The sequence below is a fragment of the Takifugu flavidus genome, chromosome 10, assembly GCF_003711565.1.
Source record: "Takifugu flavidus isolate HTHZ2018 chromosome 10, ASM371156v2, whole genome shotgun sequence".
Lineage (NCBI taxonomy): Eukaryota > Metazoa > Chordata > Actinopteri > Tetraodontiformes > Tetraodontidae > Takifugu > Takifugu flavidus.
Genome location: NC_079529.1, coordinates 4221897 through 4241082, shown reverse-complemented (window position 1 = coordinate 4241082; position 19186 = coordinate 4221897). Strand labels below are relative to the sequence as shown.

Below are 19186 nucleotides of genomic sequence, written 5' to 3'. Positions count from 1 at the left end.
GGGGATTTATCTCCTGGGAATGTATTAATTTTGATTCATAGCTGAGAACATTAGTTTAAAATAGCCAGTAGGTGGCGGCGTTGCACCATATAACGAAGAGACCTTAATCACGAAGGCGCAAATTGAAACGGGCTCTTGAAACCTCCAGAATGCCATGATTAAAAAAAGATTTTAAAAAATGACCTTCCAAAAATTATCGACACATCTAGCTTCAATTCTGACAAAGATCAATTTTATGTTTGCACTTTGTTTTTCAGTTACCAAGTAGAAGCTCCAGGAATCTTCTAATGAAATAAAACGAAGTTTTTAAAATTTAGGCGTCCCTTTATCTTGGGTTTAGCGTCACAGCATGGTTGTATTTAAACGTAGGACATGCCATATAAAATACAATCCTTAAACTGTAACACTGTTTACAGCATTATAACGGAAACACAATGACCAAATATTTTGGGATGCCTTTTATTTAATTTCATGAGGAAGGAAGGGATTTTTCTTCATCAACTCTTTCAATTTACTCATAGTTAGGTCGTATGATGATAAATTAACAATAGCATGACCAATGAATTGATCAATTGTATTAAAAATCACAGTCCATCGTGTATATTTGCAGACACTGCTGAGATAAGTACTTGATACAATGCAGAAGTCAGAAACAAAAAGAAAGAAGATTAAATATACTCCTGTGGTATGGGCAGCTCCCCTGTGGCGTGCTTTACATAGTGCAAATGCAATTTTCCCACTTCATCAAAGCCCATATCACACACACAACAGTCCCACTCCCAGTACTTGTGCTCTCTCTGGACGTGCGCTCCTCCTGCCTCTGTCCCCAGCTCCTGTCCTGCTGTGGGGGCCGCAGTGCTTAATCGGTTCGACTGATGTGTCGGTTCTCCGCAGTCTGACCCTTCCGAGTCCACGTTTCCCTCTTCTGCTGCCTCTGGCTCATTTCGTCCTTGCTTTTCGTTCCTATTCAGAGGGAACCGCCCTTTTCTGAAAATAGCCTTTGATGAGCGCTTGTTCATCCTTGCGTCGCCCCCGGGGAAAACTCGGAGGTGCTTTGATCGGTGCAAAATCAAATTTCCAAGAAAAGAGAAACTCTTGGAGCACATAGTACACTGGTAAACCTTTGCTGCTGTGTGGCTTTTATAGTGAACCTCCAGCTCGGTGACCTTGGCGAAGCCCTTGCGGCAGATTTTGCAGGTGTGCTGCTTCCTGTTGTGGCCCTGCAGATGTTTATCTAGAGCGATTTCATCTGGAAAGCCTCTGGAGCAGCTCAAACACCAGAACAGATGTTGTTTGTGGAGCTCCATGTGCGCCGCCCACGTCCTTGTTGAGCTGAACGTCCTGCCGCACTGGTCGCACTGGTGGAGCTCGGGTCCGAGCAACTCGCGCCGCGTCTCAACTTTTGTGTGAAGCCTTGTGTGAATTCTTAGCCGCTCTTTTCTGATGAATGTCACCCCGCAGATGGAGCATTCGTATCTGCCGCTCTTCCTCGATCTTCCAGCCATCGAGTTGAGTTTATGCTGCAGCTGGTGTTTGAGGAAGGGCACCTGGTACGTGTACACTTTACCACAGACCAGGCAGCTGTAAACATTCCTTACTTTTCCATTTATTGAGGCGGTGCTCAACAAGGCTACGCTTTTCTTGGCGCTCATTTCCCAGCTGTCTCCAGCACCACCACCCGTGTCTGTACCTCCAGTTTCATCATCACCATCACAATCATCATCATCGTCCAGTCTTGGGCAACTGTCTTCCCCTTCTTCTTTCAGAGCATGCAGATGAAGGTGAGTATTGAAGAGCTCTGGGCATGTGAACTCAAGTCCACACTCCTGACATGTGTGTTTCGCCTGTTGGGCTACACATAGAAGAAAGACAAATTTAGTTCAGGTGATTTACATAAATGACACTCCTAATCCCTAACATAATGTAGACACAATGACAGTGACCTGCACAAACTAACATTCTGACCGGTCATCTTCCTGCAGTGGGAGAACCATATTGAAGATGGAACACATCCTACGTGTGACTCAATTACACTGAAATTTGCATCAAGTCATGGATGCTTCTGGGATAATTCCTCCGGAAGAAGAAGCTGTGATTCTTGCTTCTTATTTCTAGTGTTTTTATAAATCCAGATGTTCTGACACATCGCTGACATTTCTCAGACTGTGTTGTGTATTCCAGGCAACTCTGATAACAGCATATTGTGTCCCCATTAATAGTGATACAGCTCATCAACAAGGTTAAAAATCTCATTGAAGTGTTGCTGTTGGAAATCTTTACGTCCACTGCTGCCGTAGGTCGACTTTAGAGTGGCGGAATTACTCACAGAAGCCGATGGTTCACACAAAAGAGCATCCGTTTATTTCACATTTTAGATATCTCTCAGGAACAGCAGGCTAAAACGAGCTGTCTGATAGTAAACTGGCCATTCAAAGATTAAAAAAAGAGCAATACTATATATAAACACTCAGTTTACATAAAGAGAAGAAGCACTGTAATGACAGAAAAGAACAGAACACTGGAGCTAATGTAGAAGTTTATGCAGTAATGCATTTATAGAACAAATAACTAAAAAATTATGTGTTAAGTTCAACACCTGGACTTTTTTACAGTGCAACTTGATACAATTTCATCTTTTTGGTGAAAAACAAACAAGAGCTTGTTCATCTAAACCTCAAGTTATCTAATGAGTTTCTGGGAGTCATTTAAATGGGAAATATTAACATGCATTAATAATACAAATGCAATCTTGTTTGAGGGAGAACAACGCTAACAAGTGCATTAGCCAGTGATTATTCACACCTATTACAAACTACAACAAACCAAAGAAGAGCTCTAACGTGCACAGTAGTAGTGATTTTATATGTTCTCATCCAGTGTAGAGAAGGGAGAAGCCCTGAGAAAACTAACATCAATCAAGGTTTGTTTCCACAGTCTAAACAGTTCCCACAAGCTGCTTCTTTAGCTTTTTATTTTGCAACACAGAGAGAAGGAAAAAGAACTCAAGCTACATCGTCTCAATTTCCAGTGTCTTAATTTAAATCCTCCTTGTTCAAAGTTCCTCCCCTGAAGGGTGTAATATAGTGCTGGTGCCTGGGTTTCCTGACAGAAGGAACTAGGTCCACATTCACGGCCCCTGTATCAGTAACGGCAGCAGCAGGAAGAGGAGGCGGAGGAGGATCACTCTACGATTTCAAAGTTAGCCAGACATTCCTGGTGATGGCTGATGAGTTCCTGGATTTCTCTGAAGGTCCGAGGGCAAATAGAGCAGTGGTACAGGTCCTTGTTACAGTACTGACTTTGGTGGATTTCTAAAGCCGCCGGTGACAGGAAAGACTTGCCGCAGTGCTGGCACTTGTGGCTACTTTCTGACTGGCTCTCCTGGTTCAGCTCCGAGGAGAATGAAAGAGGCTTCCCTCCTCTGTCAGCAGAGGGGGTGCTGGGTCTTATTGTCTTTGGGGTCGCGGCAGCGCTGAACCTGTAGCGGACCTCGTGTGGGAGACGCCGGCGGACCTCGTCGTGCCAGATGAAGTGCTGATTCAGCTGGCTCTCGGTCCAAAAGCCCTGGCAGCACAGGGCGCAGGAATAAGGCCGCGTCTTTGCCTTGGACTTATGGTTCCTTAACTGTTCTTCTGTGGGAAAAGCTTTTCCACACATGTTACACCTGAAGAAGTACCTGGGTGAAGGCCCCAACAGGAAACCTTGAGGGGCAGAAACCTCAGCTGTGGTTTCTGGGGTTCTAATCTCCATTTTACAGTCTTGCTTTAAATCTGAAAACGCCGTCTTCTGGTCAGCGACGGCCCCCGCCGGAGCGCACGGCTGTGCCGCGGCCTCTTTTTGCACTGGCAAGGGAGCAGATCCAGTCTTCTTTCCTCCGTCATCGGAGCTATTTTTCAGCGCCGTGATGTCGCTTTCTGCTTCTGAATCGGCCGTGTTTGTCGCGTCAGCCACTGAGACAACAGACTCTTTTTTCGCCAGGAGCGGAGCCTTACTACTGCCTTTTGTCTTTCTGGAATGGGCCTGCCATTTATGGGCACGTAGACCTCTAGGTTTGGCGAAGGCCATTGAGCAAAGAGGACATTGGTAAAGTTTCGTTTTGAGCGGTGCTGGGGTCGACCCACCGAAGCCTACACCCTGTCCTGGGCCCCGATCGACCACGGGTTGTCCGTCTACTGGGTTGTCTGCTGAATCTACCACAGAAACCACAAAATTATGTGAATTTTGTGATTCGGATAGTGCGTATCTGTTAATTACGGGATCTGAAACGGCCTCTGGGTCCGGATCGGATGTGTCTGGACAGTGAGGATTAGACCTGTCAAGTCCAGACACGTCTGCCTTTTCTGCAGAGTTGCACCCCTCAGAGTGAATCCTCTTATGAAAATTCAAAGCTTCGACTGCTGAGAAGCCTTCGTCACAGCTTTGACATTTGTATTTGAACCGTGCTGCACAGAGGTTTTCTAAGCCGCCCGCCTCCGTCTGAGTCTCTATTTTTATCCCCTCCCCGTCCTTTTCATTCAATTCTGCATGAGCCACCGTTTCCTTCGCGCCTACGTCCACGATCTCCTCGCGGACGGCGTGGCCAATTCGAACGTCCTTTTTGATGCAAAGCTTTTGATGAGCCCTCAGAGAGGCTTTGCTATTGAAATGTGCGAGGCAGGTTGCACACTGGGGATCCTCCGGAGTGACGGGGGAGCCCAGTGACGACGGTGAATACCCGCTCTCGTAACCGTGGCTTTTCATGTGAAACTGGAGCGCTTTGGCCCGGGAAAACAGTTTTCCGCAGTCAGGACAGCTGTACGTGTTCTTTTTTAACTGCTCGACCTGATACTGGAAAGACTTAACTGGCGGCGGGAGCAGCTGGCTGCTGTGCACGACCTGGTGCCTGAGCAGGCTGGAAAAGAGACGGAACGACCTGCCGCAGATATCGCATCTGTGATCCCCATTTTCATGCTTCCGCATGTGCAGCGCCATGATGCCCTTATGTCTAAACGTCCTCCCACACACTGGACACGCAACTTTAGCGCTGCAGCGTGGGTAACCGTTCACGGGAGGAAGACCTTTTCTTAGCCTGAAATCCGCACACTGAGTCTGGTTTTGCTTATGGTGAGAGTACGCTCCTAAAGACCAGAAAGCCTTCCCGCACTGTTCACAGTGGAACATCTTTGGCCCCAGAAGGGTTTTTGTCGGATTGTACTGTCTCTTATTTAACAAATGATTCTCTTTCTTTTGTGAGGAGCAATGTTTCATGTGGTTGAACAGCGTAGCTGCATGTGAATAAGAGGTCATGCAATCTGGACATTGGAACTCTTTTCTTTTGGGGTGATGCAACTGATGGGAGACTAAAGCAGATAAACGTGAGAAGCATTTACCACATTCATTGCAAGTCAATTTTTTTCCTAATTCCTCAGCCCGGTTCAAAGCCTGATGGTCTGTGCTCGCATTCTCATGCTGTTCTATGTCACTGCAGTGTGCTGCGCAGCTACTGGCGTCATGGCCCCAGGTGTCATGTGTGTAAACTGTCACTGACTGACCTTGAGTCTGTTGTCTTCTCTTACGGACATCGTGCCACATTCTGTGAATGCGCAGTGATGCGGCGCTAGAGAACCAAAGGGAGCAGTCCGGGCAATCAAATCTTTCCTCTGCCTTTTTAACCTCGGTTTCCTTCGCAACCGCCACATCCTCCGCGTCGGCTGTGTTCAAGTCAATCTGTACAATTTTCAGATCCATCTTTGGTTTTGAAACCCCGGCGCTGGGGGAAACAACATCGTCATCTTGCGCCTCCCGATCAGACTCGCACAGCAACTCAAGATCAGGGTTGGCGTGTTGGGTGGCCTCGTCCTCGGATTCGCTGGCGCTGATCACCTGCACGTTAAAGTCGCCGGGTCCGTAGCATTCCTCTCCATCTGTGTCGTCGGCGTCCACATCTTCAGCTGTGCTGACAGGATGCACAGGTGGCGCTTCTTCCTGCTCGCCGTCTTTTGCTGAGCTTTCCCAACTTTTCTGCTGGTTTAGCGAAACACTGCGAGGCGGAGCTACCTTCTTCGTTTCCTTGAAAATGTCTGTGTGGTGCAGCTCATGGGAGTGGAGAGCGGAGGCCCTGGAAAACTTGAGTCCACATTCCTTACATTCAAAGGCCTTCTTCTGAAGCTGACAAACCTGGTGAAGGAATGACTTTGCTGGGGTCTCGCTGCTGTGCACCAGCCGCTGATGCCTGTGGTAGAACGTCAGAGTCATGAAAACTTTCCCGCATTCCTCACACGGAATCCTCTTGGACGAATTCATCGAGCGATTAGCGTGCCATCGCTGGTGGTTCAAGAAGGCAATGTTGCTGCTAAACGTCTTTTTACACTCACTGCAGTTGAACTCACTGACAGGTTTCTTTGTTTTTTCTGCGAGATCTTCTGGCGAGCACCGACTGTTGCGGCTGAATCGCTGATGCGTCTTAAGGCCCATCTGAGCAGTGAAAGCTTTGCCACACGCACACGTAAAAGGTTTATCAGGAATATCAAGTGTCTGATTTTTATTGGGCTTTGAGTCAATGACTGTCTCCTCTGTGACAGGGGATTCTTCCAAGTCTCTATTTCGTGGCTTGACTAACTTCTCTTCGTGACAGCGAAGATGCGCTTCGAGAGCTGAAGCGCGAGAATAATTCCTACCACAAAATTCACACTGAAATGACTTCTTTTTTAAGTCTTCAAGGTCCTGGGAAAGTGATTTGGGGGCTTTTGTGTGTTTGCGCTGATGGTTAAGAAAGTGTCCAATCATTCCATAACTTTTCCCACAATGTGAACATTCAAATGCATGCCGCTTTGTGAGTTCACCGCCTGTCTCAGCGTTAGCGTTTTCACCATCTTTTCTCTCCGTTTGGCACTGGGGTAGCTGATCGGTTACCCCTGCCTCTGCATCAGTTGTGGTGTCTGAGTGGTCATCGACGAGAGTGTGTTTTTTCTGGTGTTGCTGATGCTCCAAGTCAGGGGCCTCTTCTCTGAAGGCTTCTCCATAATCCTGGCTGCAGTGAACCCCAACCCCTAAAATTAGAAAGCAGATAAACCATCAATGCCTCTGCTTTTCCAGAGCAAGGAAAGACAGTCAAACTTGAACACACACACAAAAAAAGATGCACAACTTATTGTGAGTTGTGGCTGGTCGGAGCTCAGTCTGTTGGGAACTGGGCTGAAAAGCAGAGGGTTCTTGGTTAGAGCCCCAGTGCAGACAAAACATGGAAGGTGTTCTGGTAGTAGGGGAAGGTGTCAGAACAGCTTCAGAGCACTGAGCACCTTGAGCAAGGCACCAAACCCACAAATGCTCATATAGGGCCCTGCGATGAACTGTGGACTCCTCCAGGGGTGGACCCTGCCTTCACCCATAAGTACACCCTCCCCGTGACCCAAAGCAGGTTAAAACTGTCAAGAAGACAAAGTTAATAATAATAATAGCAACAACAATAATTATTATTTTTGTTCCACATATGTGGACTACCCATGTGCACTAGTCCATTAACATTTTCTGCATACAACTCCATTGTGCCCTAATAATCCCACATTAAAGCAGAGACAAATGTCATAAATGTTTGTTGTTTGAATAAATTCTACCACCCAATGTGGTTTAAAGTAAGCTGCAACATTTTTATGGTGCAATGCATCTTCAGATAGAACACGAGAAGCCTCTTAAAGCAACACACCCCCCTTTTTTCTTCTAGAATGTATTTGTAAGCAGTTATTCTCGAAAATTTAACTACCAAAATACTATTTTCAGGGGGGGAAAATAAGAGAAATAGCGGCAACACCGAGGTTAATGCTGAAGTAAACATTGGCGTATCTGAACACACGGGGAGGCTTGTTTACAATTGCATCGTTGCAAACATGTCTAGATACTCACTGCCATCCGTCCCCTTGGCTTGTCTATAATTCTGATGCGTATCATCTTCACCGTGAGGTCTCCCTTCACCTCCATCCTCTGTGATCGCAGCAGCACCTTCGTCCATCTTGGCGTGTCTGTTTAGTGACGCTAGCTTAGTCGGGCTAACAGCGTTAGCTCAACAGCGATAATTTAAAAAAAATAAATGCAACTTGGAGTTTTTAAATTAGCGCATAGGTGGCGCTAATTCAAAACACGCTAATACATATCAATTTTATGCTATAAGGCAACATCTTGCGGGCGTTTCAACGTTGTGTTAATAAATAAAAGCACAACTATCTGGTTGTCTTTAGTTTAATACGATGTGTGCAGCATACGGAACTGGACAACCATCACCGGAAGTGAGTTCTTCTTCTATGGTGTTTTCCCTCCAACTCGCACGCTTTTGTCCTGGCCATAAATTACCATAATAGCGAGAATATGGAATTTAAGACTAGTTTATTTTGTTTTGTATTTAACAATTTATATGGATCCTGTTTTGTCCTTACAACAGAAACCAGTTAACCTAGAATACTGCGCAGTAAAAATACAAAACTGTTTAATTAATACAAAATGAGGAATTATTTTCCTCTGTCAAGGCAGGAGACACAGAATTTGCTCTTTTTTATATATATAACAAATTAACCTTGTTTATTGTACAGTACTAATGACTTTTTTCAGTCACATAAAGATATTGGGTCACTAAAGCTACTCAATGCCCATTAGTTCAACAGTTTCACCCAGTTCACTTTACAGTGGTGGAATAAAACGCAACAGTCAAAACAAAATACATTAATTGGAACTCAAGTGCAGTTATCGCTCACTAAATAAGGGTACAGCTGATTCTGAAATAGTTTTCTGACAAGTGCGTCATAATTTACAAGATGAAATATCACCAAGATATCGTCTGTAAGAAATGTCTGACATTTATCAGTTATGACACCTCACCAATACTTGACCCGTCTTAGCTTTTTTGTTTGTGTATTTTCTCCAACGCTCTGATGCAACATAATAATGCTGCCTTCACTTTGACTGGAAGCTCTTCATGAACATTTATTTTGAGAAGTGTGGACCCAAACAAAAGGCCTCCTCAAGAAAAGCACATCGTAACGGAACTGCACGTACTGCATGTGGTCATCCACCCTTTATATTCTGACCATGTTATAGAGTTTGGGAGTGAGACCTACAACACTAAGATAGCAGACATGCATGAATTGTAAAAGGCACAGAAAGCTGAACATGATTTAGGACATGAGCAGGGCTACAGATGTACTCATTTTAGCTAACTCTAGGGGCAGTGTGTGCAACCAATGTAAAGTGTTTGGACACCTTAAATACATAATAATAAAAACTGAAAGTACATTAATGGCAGAGCATTGATTTTCTGTCTTAATGCCTATCCTCTCCAACAGTTAAACTGATCCGAGGGTCAAAGCAAAATGAAAGTTAGATGTAAAAACACAGATCCACATGTGGCTGTTGCAAGTGCGGGGATGTCAGATCTCTCCTTGAGCGTGCTGCAGGTAATGCATTTGTAGATCCAGCTCCCGGGCGAGTGAGCACCCGCATATCATGCACTGGAGAAGACGATCGGGAGCGAAAGGCAAACTGGGTCCTAGTTTGGGAGGTTCTGTCCGTGGTGTGAGCTGAGGTAGGGGCAGAGTCTGTGGCAGATGTGGCCTCTCGACCATCACCGCCTGCGGTGTGAAAAAGATGTTGGGGTGTGGGGGCCTGGAGAGCGCGCTAACTGGGACAGAGTGAAGAGGGTGCGGGCCAGGCAAAGCAAGAGATGGAAGCGGGGTGAGCGGAGGCGAGAAAAAAGGGGAGGGCTGCTTTATGATGATCTGAGTGCCTGTAACTATGGGTTGCTGCTGCAGCTCCTGCCCGTTTCCTGGCTTGAGTTGTGTAGTGAGCAGCGCTTGAGCCAGGGGGTGACTTTGGAAGCCCCAGACCTGCTGCCCTAAGCGATGGGGGTCGTACTGAATGGAGATGGGGACGTTCTGAGTTCCTGCCGGACTCTGCACACTGACCCAGCCGGCTGAAATGTGTTTCAGGAAATCTTGGTTTGCTGATTTCTCAGGAACGTTGACGGACTTTGGAACCCCTGGCGGTGTCTGTATGGCCCATAGCATGGTGCCCCCCCCATGAGAAACAGCAGCTGGAGCTGGTGTAGCGCTGCTTTGGTCTGCTGGACCCGAGGTGGATGCCACTGCTAGTCCTAAAGCCCACTGGGTCGGCAGCTCGGCGCCGTTTCGAGGCTTCTGTGACTGGTTAACAGTCGAGAGTGCAGGCTGATCACCGGTGTCCCGCACTTTACCGTCATCTTTTTTAGGAGGTGTATCCGGCTTTGTTTGTGCCGCCACCGGGGCTCCCGGCTGTGGGTCTTGAGCCTGTGAATTTGCAGGTTTGGCGCTCCACAGAGCGGCTCCATCCGTGAAGATCGGCAGGGAGGAGTGTTGCTGCGAAGAGCTGGTGGGTACCAGTAGTGTGCTCGTGGATGTGGCGCTCAGGGTAACAGTCTTGAGCAGCCTGGACTGCTCCAATAATGGCGGGCTGCATTTATTGGGCGCGCCCGCCACGAGGGAGAGGTCGCCTGAAGGTGCGTTCTCTTTGAACTTCGATGGCTCCGAAGCGGGGCCAGAGCCTGGCTGACTGGGCTGCTGCGCCGATGAGACGGGCATCACCTCGCCGCCGTCCACCTTCCACCGTATCGGCTCCTTCGGTCGCTGGGTTTCCACAGGAGGGGAGATCACGGAAGACTCTCTCTGCACCTCTGCATCTCGCTGGCCGGGCGTGGGATACAGAGACGGCTGAGAGACGTTTCCCGGTTGCCGAGGCAACACCCATCCCTGCCCGCTCCCCGTTTTCCCCCTGCTGCCCCGCCCTCTCGCCCTCGCCCCCGCCGGCGAGGAGCTGCTCTGGCTAAAACCCTGGCGCTTGCGGGCGTGAATCTTCCGGTGCACGAGCAGGCTGCTAAACCAAGAGAAGCTCTTGTGGCACTCGTCGCAGCGGTGCGGCCGCTCCCCCGTGTGCGTGTTCATGTGGTCGCGCAGCAGGTAGGCCAGCCCGAAGCTCTTGCTGCACAGCTCGCACTTGTGCGGCTTGTCGCCGTTGTGCGACAGCATGTGCTGCCGCAGCTGGGCCTCGTCGCTGTAGCCTTTGCTGCAGCTGGTGCAGCGGAAGGGTTTGGCCTGATGCAGCTTCTGGTGCGTTCGCATGTTCTGCAAAAAGGCGAAGTCTTTCCCACAGTCGGGACACCGGAACGGCTTCTTGCCCGTGTGGATGATGAGGTGCTGCTGCAGGTAGCTGCTGAACCGGAAGGCCTTGCCACAGACCTTACACTGGTAAGGTTTGTCCTTGGAGTGCATCCGCATGTGCAGCTCCAACACGGAACGGAAGCGGAAAAACTTCCCGCACTCGGAGCATTTGTACGACTTGGCGCCCGCGCCGTCGTTCCGCCACTTCCCCTCCGCGTTGCCGGGATTCATCTGAGGAATGTGTTTCGCAGGGGCTCCCATGTTTTCTAAATATTGTGCTATACATTTGTGGGAACTCAGCAGATGGGAATTTAAGCTTTTTTCATCGCGGAAGACACAGGGACAGTGTGTGCAGGGGTGTCCTTTGTCCCAGTATTTGTTAGCGTCAATGGGGGGTTTGCTCTTTTTCTCTGACTTCTTGGATTCGGCCTCGTGGACGAGCATGTGGGCCCTCAGATTAGCCGCGGCCGTAAAGGTTTGTGGACAACGGGGACATTTAAAGGTGCTTCTCACCTCTTGTGCGGGCTCTTTCCCCCTGAAGGGCTCCTGGGCAGGCGCAGGGGGAGGCCCGCTGGGCGGCTGGCTGGAAGAGTCACTTTGGTTCAGCCTGTGCTGGCGACAGTGCGCCTTCATGTTCTGTGCAAAAGCAAATTTCTTCCCGCACTCGAGGCAGCGGAAAGGCTTCTGACCCGTGTGCAGGTACTGGTGCTGATGGAGGAGACTGCCGTACTTGAAAGCCTTTCCACAGATATTGCAGAGGTGAGGGCGCGCGCTGGCCGTGTGCTTGCGCCGGTGATCCTCCATGACCGAGTAGTGCTTGAAGACCATCCCGCACTCGGGACATTTGTAAGGTTTGAGGGCGGTGTGGCAGCGCTGGTGGTAGCGCAGCGCCACGCTGTCCGGGAAGGTTTGACTGCACTCCTGGCATTTGAAAACGCACTCTTGGGAATGGCTGATCATGTGCTTGGCAACGGACACCTTGAACTGGAAGTCTTGGCGGCACAGGGGGCAGTGGTAAGGCTTTTCTGTTGTGCTGCAGCAGCTGTGGTCCCTCAGAGAATCCGCGGTGTAGAAGAGACTCTCACATTCCGCACATTTAAAGGAGCCCTCCTCCGATGGAGGCTCCTTCTTTGGGGTGAGGAGCAGCTCCTCCTTCTCCTTATGCTCATTTCTGTGTTTGATCAGGCCGCTCCGGTGCTGAAAGGTAAGGCCACATTCTTTGCATGTAAGCGGGGTGAGCTCGTCCTTGTGTGCGTGAAAGTGGCGGTGGAGGTTAAACGTCTCGCGGCGGTTGAACGCCATCCCGCAATCCTTGCAGAGCAAGCAGCTTTTTTTCGGTTTCGCCACCGCGTCACTGTCCTGCGCTCTGTCTTGAGCGATTCCCACCTCCTCCTTCTCGATCCCATGGACATCACCCGTCCGCCGCTGCGCCGTTTCCTTGCCCGGGCTCTTCTCTTCGGGGCGTGAGCTGTCATCTTCTCGAATCTTCTCTGCATCCCGCTCCACCTCTGCAGCACCTTCTGCAACGTTGGGTCCTGGAAGAGGAAGGAGTGCACCATAATATGAACTTTAAAAGTTAAGTAAACACGGTAGCTGAAAAACAAACAACAGATCCGACCTAATTAGAAGCAGCAGAATCACTGCAGTCTGACTTTGTGGTCATAATCTTTAGGAGAAGTGACAGTGTGCTGGACCTGTCAACCTCAGAGAGTCAACAGAACAGGTTAGCCCGGAGGCTAAAGCTAGCAGTAAACCATAACAAACGTTGGCGCTGCACACTTACCTTGTCTCTGTATTTTAGGTTCCGTGTCTTCTTCCTCCGTTTCGGACCAGTGAAAACCCCACCCGTCGTTGTCCAGAGTGTCGGTGGTTTTATTGGCGGAGGTTGTGTTGTCACTGCCATCGCCGGACCTTGCCTCGGAATGGCTGGCAGCGGCACCGAGGAGCCCAGCACTGGCTGTCTGCTCCTCTGCAGGACTCCTCGAGGTTCTACTAAGTGTCCTTTCCTCACCATTCTTGGGGGGGCACCCCGGCTCCACCGCCTCCTTCTGCAGCCGAGAGGTTTCCCCCTCCTCTACAGGGGATTTTTCTCCTTTCGGCGGAGACTCCGCTGGGTCTGTGGCGGCCATGTTTCCCCCCATGCACCCCCTTGTCCAGAAAACACGAATCAAGCGCTCCATGTTGAACCAATACCAGTTTCCGGTCCAGGCTTTCAAAATAAAACAATTTATTTAGTTTTAGCTTTTATTTGTCCAATGAAAGTCACAGACATATGATGCGTACATAAATACAATTTTTCTTTAGTGACATTTTATAAACTCAAATAGAGAAAGCCTTCCTCAGACCCTTTATACTTTACTATACCTTATACAGTATATCATAGTTAACATTAAACACGTGAAACAATAGTTAATATTTGAGAGAAATAACTAATGATAAAAAAGAATATATGTGCATACTTACATTTATAAACATATACAGAAACAATAAAATAAAATAAAAATGCTAGTGCTGATTGTTAAATGTATAAAATAAATAATGACTGTCACTGGTGGGCCGGCACAAAGTGGCAAATGACCTGATAAAGAGAGAGAGATTTTCTTTAATATAGTGTCGCCTGTGGAAAACTTTTTGCATTAGCAGGGCGGATTGATGATTATTATTATTAGTTGCACAGAAAAAAGTGATCAATTCAGAGATATACTTACAAAAGTTGGCATCTTCCAGCATGAGCAGATTTAGCCTCCAGTCCCTTCACGTCAGAGTGAAGGTCTAGCATTACTGTGGCACGACCCGATACGGTTCTGGATAAATGCTGGTAGAAACCATCACTGGGATAGGTTTATTACCTATTAGGAAATAGTCTATGTGTGAGAACGTCAGGTGTGTATGGAAAAAAAAGCCTTGTCTTATGGAAAAGCCCATGTTGACTAAATGTGGAAAGAAGCTGGAACATTTTGCTCGACGGCGTTGATCGCGGGCCAGACCAGAATCGTCCAGTTCAGAGACAGGTACTAGAATTACCTTCTTGTCGTGTGATGCACCACTGACAATAACATAGGAACCATTTGAAGACGTGATTTCTTTATCGGAGGAACAATGGTTAGTGTGGCCGTGCTCCTTAAATGTTCTATGATCGGCGTTCAGTGAATGCGTCTCCAGTTGGGACCCCCAAAGAAATGAATGTGATAAATAAAGACCGACATTAAAGTGGTTTAAAATACCAGACCTGATTCAAAAGTAACACTTAGCGTATTTAAAAAGAACCAGATTAAGACAAAAACAAACAAAAAAAAAGACGACCTCTACGATCTCTTATGTAAAAACGTGCACGTCAGGCTGGCATTCTGAGTGAGAATCACCGGGAATCTGTCATCAGTGTATTATCGTCTCCTAAAATTGGCCGTCCAGAAACCATGGACCCAATTCACACCTCGGCAGCAGCAGCAGCAGCAGCAGCAGTCATCGTCGGACATTTATTAAAGATTAGTTACATTTCTTTCAACAGTGGCTGTCTACGAAATATAAGTTGTGCAACTACATAGATGATGGCCATTTGCTGTTTCTTTGCAATTATCTACAAACATATTGATCATACTTCATGCAGGATTATAATACCCCTACACAGGTAAGTATGCATTAAAGTTCCACCAGAGAGACGAGTTAAAACTTGAAGCCTACTGTGACAAAATGTTAATCCTTTAAATGTAGCCTTGTTGTCCCAAAGCACAGAACAGAACACAGTCTAATGTCCAACCACAGCTGGTAAAGTTTGTACCATGGTACTTAAAAAAACGCACAAGCAGACGTTAGCAGGTCATTACTAGGACTACAATATATGGTAACCGTAGAGTACAAGTACTTCAGGACAATATAGTTAGTGTGTCAGAAGATGCCGGGAAGGGATCGGCGAGGCGCTCGACTGCAAACGTGCACGCAGACGCGCCACGACAGCACCGACGGGGCTCATCTTGTGATGAGAGTCTGACAAATGAAGTCGTCACTTCCAACCAAACAGCTTTTTAGGAGTCTATGTGTATATGTATGTTTCCCTATGAGGATAAGGCCACCATATTGTGACATACTTTTCCACTCATGTCCTTTCTGAAGACAAAATGAAGTGCTCGACGTATTAGGTAGCTGGGGTGCCACTCCAAGCCTTTTCTGTAAGAAATACTAAGTAGCAAAAACAAAAAGCTCGTTTTCTTTCTACTTTTTCCCAACATACGCTTTGTTTTAAAATACTTCTTCTCAGCGCCTTCTTCTGCGCCTGTGATCCACGACCCGTCCTCGCCGTGACCTCGGCATGCCTCCGTTTGCCTCCGGAAGATCCGAGGGAAAAGTGCCGCGTAAGTCCGGGGACGATGGTTCGGGTACCGTCGCTACGCCCGACAGGTTGTTAGCGTGCTGCGTGTTCTCTGGCTGCTGTACTTGTGTCGGGTGCTGTTGTGGCTGCTGCTGATGCGAAGGCTGTGCTTGCAGCGGCGCCTCGATCCGCTGCTGCTGCAATTCCAGGTGTTCCAGGTGCTGCAGCTGCTGCTGCGGCTGTAAGTGCTGTTGGGTGGTCTGTGGCTGGTGTGCTTGTTGGACGCGGTGCTGATGTGGCTGCGGCTGCTGCTGAGCCTCAAGCACGCCCAGCAGCCTCTGCAAGAGGACGTTGTTTTGCTGGAGACTCAGCGCTAACGTCTCCTGCGAGGCCACAAGTGTTCTCATGTCCTGTCGGAAACCTTCGCTAAACTCCCGCAGGCTCTTCTCCATCCGATTGCCCAGCTGCACTGCCGCCTCCCCTAAACCCCGAAGTTCGTCTTCCAGCCAGGTGCTGCGCAGAGGGGCCTCCAGGGGACCTTGCTGCGCTCCAAGAGACGGCTGTGGACTGCTGGGTTGGGGGCTGCCGTTGAGGAAAGGAGCGCTGTACAGCGGCGAAGGAGGCAGCCAACGCTCTGATGGAGGAGGCGGTCCGATGCCCAGGCTCAGCCCCAGCCCCAGTTTCTCCTCCATGCTATTCTCCCCTTCACAGTCGGGCTGTCCCAGGTCTCGGTCACGCTCAGAAACGTCCTCATCTTTCTCCAAACTGTCTCTCTCTGGGCCTTCGACCCCCACACCTATAAAACACGTATCAGGGGATTTGTATTATTAATGCCTGATTTGTCGACATGAAAACGCAGCAGAGGAAAATCGACGTTTACCTGCATCAGAGTCAGGGAAGCATGAGAAGCTGGGCTTTGGTCTGATGCTTTTCTGTCTGCCCTGCTGAAGCCTGGGACTTGCCTGAGATGACCGCCCGAGCATCGAAGCCCCTCTGCTGGAAGGTAGATAACAGCTACGGTGGCGAGCGTTCGCCAGCCTGCCCCCGTTGCGCCTCTTCAGATCGTCCCAGCGCTTCTTCACCTCACGCAGGGTGCGCGGGACTCTGGACACGGCGTTGACTCTCTCGAGGATTCCCGCCCAGATTCGCTCTCTCTCACGGCGTCGAAGCCTCCCCGCAGGACCGAAGAGCTCGCCCTCGCACCGGGTGACCTCAGAAACCAGCACCTCCAGCTCCGCCCCGCTGAAACGACTCTTTCTTTTACCGGCACCACCTGCAGCCAGTGCAGCTGACATCGCCCTGTCTGGAGGACAAAAAAATTTTTTTTATTTCTGATGAGTTCAATCCCAATAACTCTTATTCTTCTATGATTCAATTGCCCTGAGTTGTTCTCCAGGTGTAACAGGTGTCAACTTGTTTAATGCCGTTTACAACAGAGGTCACGACAAACCCAAAGCGGCACCATACCACATTGAGACTTACTTTGTTCAATAGACAACAGGTCGTCCGAGGACATGCCGGGTGCCATGATGTTTGGGTGTACCACTACTACGTTGAACGGGAGCCCGCCAGGTAACCCGCTGCTCTGGTCACAGCTGCCCTCTGAGTCCTCATCTTCCCTGGGGAAGCCGTTCTCCGAGGCTCCTCCTCCAAAGGGTCCCTCTGGAGACTCCACTTTGATGTGCATGGGAGGTGATTGCTCATACAGCAGCCCCCCCTCCTCGTAGTACTCAGTCATGGGTTTGACCTGGTTCAGAGCAGAACTGACTGGCGGGCCAATTCTGATTCTGGCAGCACCAGCCCCATGAACCCGACTTCAGATTAGAAGCAGCTTTACTGCTAAAATCACAGCCATCTGCATATGGTGTGAGAGATAATGGTGGAATCTGGTCTGGGCACGGCTACTGCCCACCCTGGGGTGACTACAGAACCGACAGGGTCATTAAATCTAGTCTTTAATCTATTACAGCCATGACTGCAGTTAAGTGAAAGACAATCAGCTGGATTAAGCACACAGAATTATGGCCAGCTGCAGCCATTGAAGTCCAATTGGAGCAGTTTCATTTATCCTAATGTGTCAGTAAAACATAACGACCGTGTTAAAAAACAAAAATAAAACGAGGAGCAAATTAAGGAAAACATCAACACGTCCTGCTGTGATGCAGCCAGATGCATCGTCCAGGTATAGAGCTTCCTTTAGAGCTGCAAAACAAGAAAACACTGTTCAGAAACTCTACAGCACCATAAAAAGAAAACTAAGACATTAACCTGTTGGCGTTGCAGTGTGTGCTCTGTCGAATTGGTTTGCATTTCTTTTTCTGCACCACATCCGCAATGGTTGCGCATTCCGCATATATTAGGTGCTGATCTTGCACTGGTAGCTAGCTGTATGCTAACACTTCGCCACAGTTTTAGATTAAACAGCGACGGGAGACGTGCGAAGAGACGCGCTCAGACACCCGATGATTTTGTATGTCTTACCTCATGATAACTGCACATGGGAGGCAAAACTAAAGCCAAACACAATTGGTGGAGCAGTTAGCTCAGCAGGCGACACACAAACCGAAACCCGTCGCGTACTAATGACGTCAGAGAGGGTACGTTCAGGACATTCAGCACGTTCCAGCGAGTCTGTTATTGTTGTTATTATTGCTGTTATGGTTATTATTATTATTTTTGATCCTTAAAACTACCACGCTAAGTAACCTTGTATTATACTGCCTATACGGGGGCAAGTCGTGATATTTGGGGACATTAAACGAGGTCTGGCCTTTTATTATTATCTCTGACAAGGGGTTTGTGTGAGAGCTGCCGTCCATCTGTCTGTCAGCAAAATAGTTATTACGCCTCATCCCAGTCAAAAGATTTTGTTACTGTGTACAATCAAGCATGTGGCACATTAGCTGTTGTCCAAAAGGCATGAAAACAAAACAGAAAACATTTTGAGCAATATCATGCTTTTGCTGGTTTTTTTTTTATTGATTTATTTTTGAAAATGGGAAAGTGGCACCCTGTAGAAAAATGGGAATCTCCATATCTATGTTCGGCCAAGTTATCAGACCTAGCATGGCCTGTTGGAGTCCCTGCTTTTTTAAAACCATATAAGAAAGGTCAGGCCCGGTGCTGCAGCTCTTAAAGCTATATAAATACTTCAATAATCTTGTCCCAACAATCAGTAACCTTTAAATAGTTGCTTAAATGGCAATAAATGATGGTGGCAAAGCAGGAGGAGGCCATGAGAAGAAAGAGAACTGTTTCCAGATGAGTATTTCCCAAATTTGGAATCTAACCATGAAATGGCAGTTAACAGGAAGAGAAGAGGTCAAGATCAGGTCTGAAGGACAAGGAAAATATCAGAGAGGACTGTTTGTAGAATTTTTAGAAAAGCAAGCCAGGACACCCCCCCACCCCCCACCCCCCACCCCACATTCAGCTGTAAAAGACCTTCAGGGAGATTTGGCTGACTATGGTGGTGTGTGAAACTGTTCAACCATTTAGCCACACTGGGTCTACTGTATCCTCGCTACAAAATTCAGCATCAGTAGTTGGTGCCTGATGCACCTTGGAAACAAGTCCGAGACTGATGAGGTTCAAATAGACCTCTGACTGTAATGAGGAAAAAGCATGTGTGGGGAGCAAAGGGCACGGGAATCTGGGAAAAGGACATCTGTCCGACCTTTGAGGGGGTGGATCCATCACGCTTTTGGGTCGTGCTGCCACCGATGGC

At 48.3% G+C, this 19186-nt stretch overlaps 3 protein-coding genes across 5 annotated transcripts; all 3 read right to left on the bottom strand.

The window, feature by feature from the left end:
- Positions 1 to 445: 445 nt before the first annotated feature.
- si:ch211-261d7.6 (zinc finger protein 271) lies at positions 446 to 9279 on the bottom strand. Of its 2 annotated transcripts, XM_057045523.1 has the most exons (3): positions 7879 to 9279; positions 5532 to 7028; positions 446 to 1852 (listed from the first exon to the last, which is right to left on the bottom strand). In XM_057045523.1, exons 1-3 carry the CDS (start codon positions 7982 to 7984, stop codon positions 669 to 671), a joined length of 2787 nt encoding a protein of 928 aa, XP_056901503.1. In that variant the 5' UTR covers positions 7985 to 9279; the 3' UTR covers positions 446 to 668. The 2 variants fall into 2 exon arrangements, with proteins under 2 accessions (XP_056901503.1, XP_056901502.1); XM_057045522.1 differs by lacking the exon at positions 446 to 1852 and having other exon boundaries at positions 2339 to 7028.
- Positions 9280 to 9285: 6 nt separating this feature from the next.
- On the bottom strand, positions 9286 to 13323 carry zgc:66448 (uncharacterized protein LOC327401 homolog). Its single transcript, XM_057045524.1, has 2 exons — positions 12937 to 13323; positions 9286 to 12688 (listed from the first exon to the last, which is right to left on the bottom strand). Exons 1-2 carry the CDS (start codon positions 13292 to 13294, stop codon positions 9393 to 9395), a joined length of 3654 nt encoding a protein of 1217 aa, XP_056901504.1. The 5' UTR covers positions 13295 to 13323; the 3' UTR covers positions 9286 to 9392.
- A 1292-nt stretch (positions 13324 to 14615) lies between these two features.
- On the bottom strand, positions 14616 to 18065 carry si:ch211-261d7.3 (uncharacterized). Of its 2 annotated transcripts, none has more exons than XM_057045554.1 (4): positions 17941 to 18065; positions 16942 to 17661; positions 16340 to 16762; positions 14616 to 16255 (listed from the first exon to the last, which is right to left on the bottom strand). In XM_057045554.1, the coding sequence occupies exons 2-4, from the start codon at positions 17195 to 17197 to the stop codon at positions 15405 to 15407; spliced, it is 1530 nt and encodes a 509-aa protein (XP_056901534.1). In that variant the 5' UTR covers positions 17198 to 17661; positions 17941 to 18065; the 3' UTR covers positions 14616 to 15404. The 2 variants fall into 2 exon arrangements, with proteins under 2 accessions (XP_056901534.1, XP_056901533.1); XM_057045553.1 differs by lacking the exon at positions 17941 to 18065 and adding an exon at positions 17728 to 17933.
- Positions 18066 to 19186: the final 1121 nt, after the last annotated feature.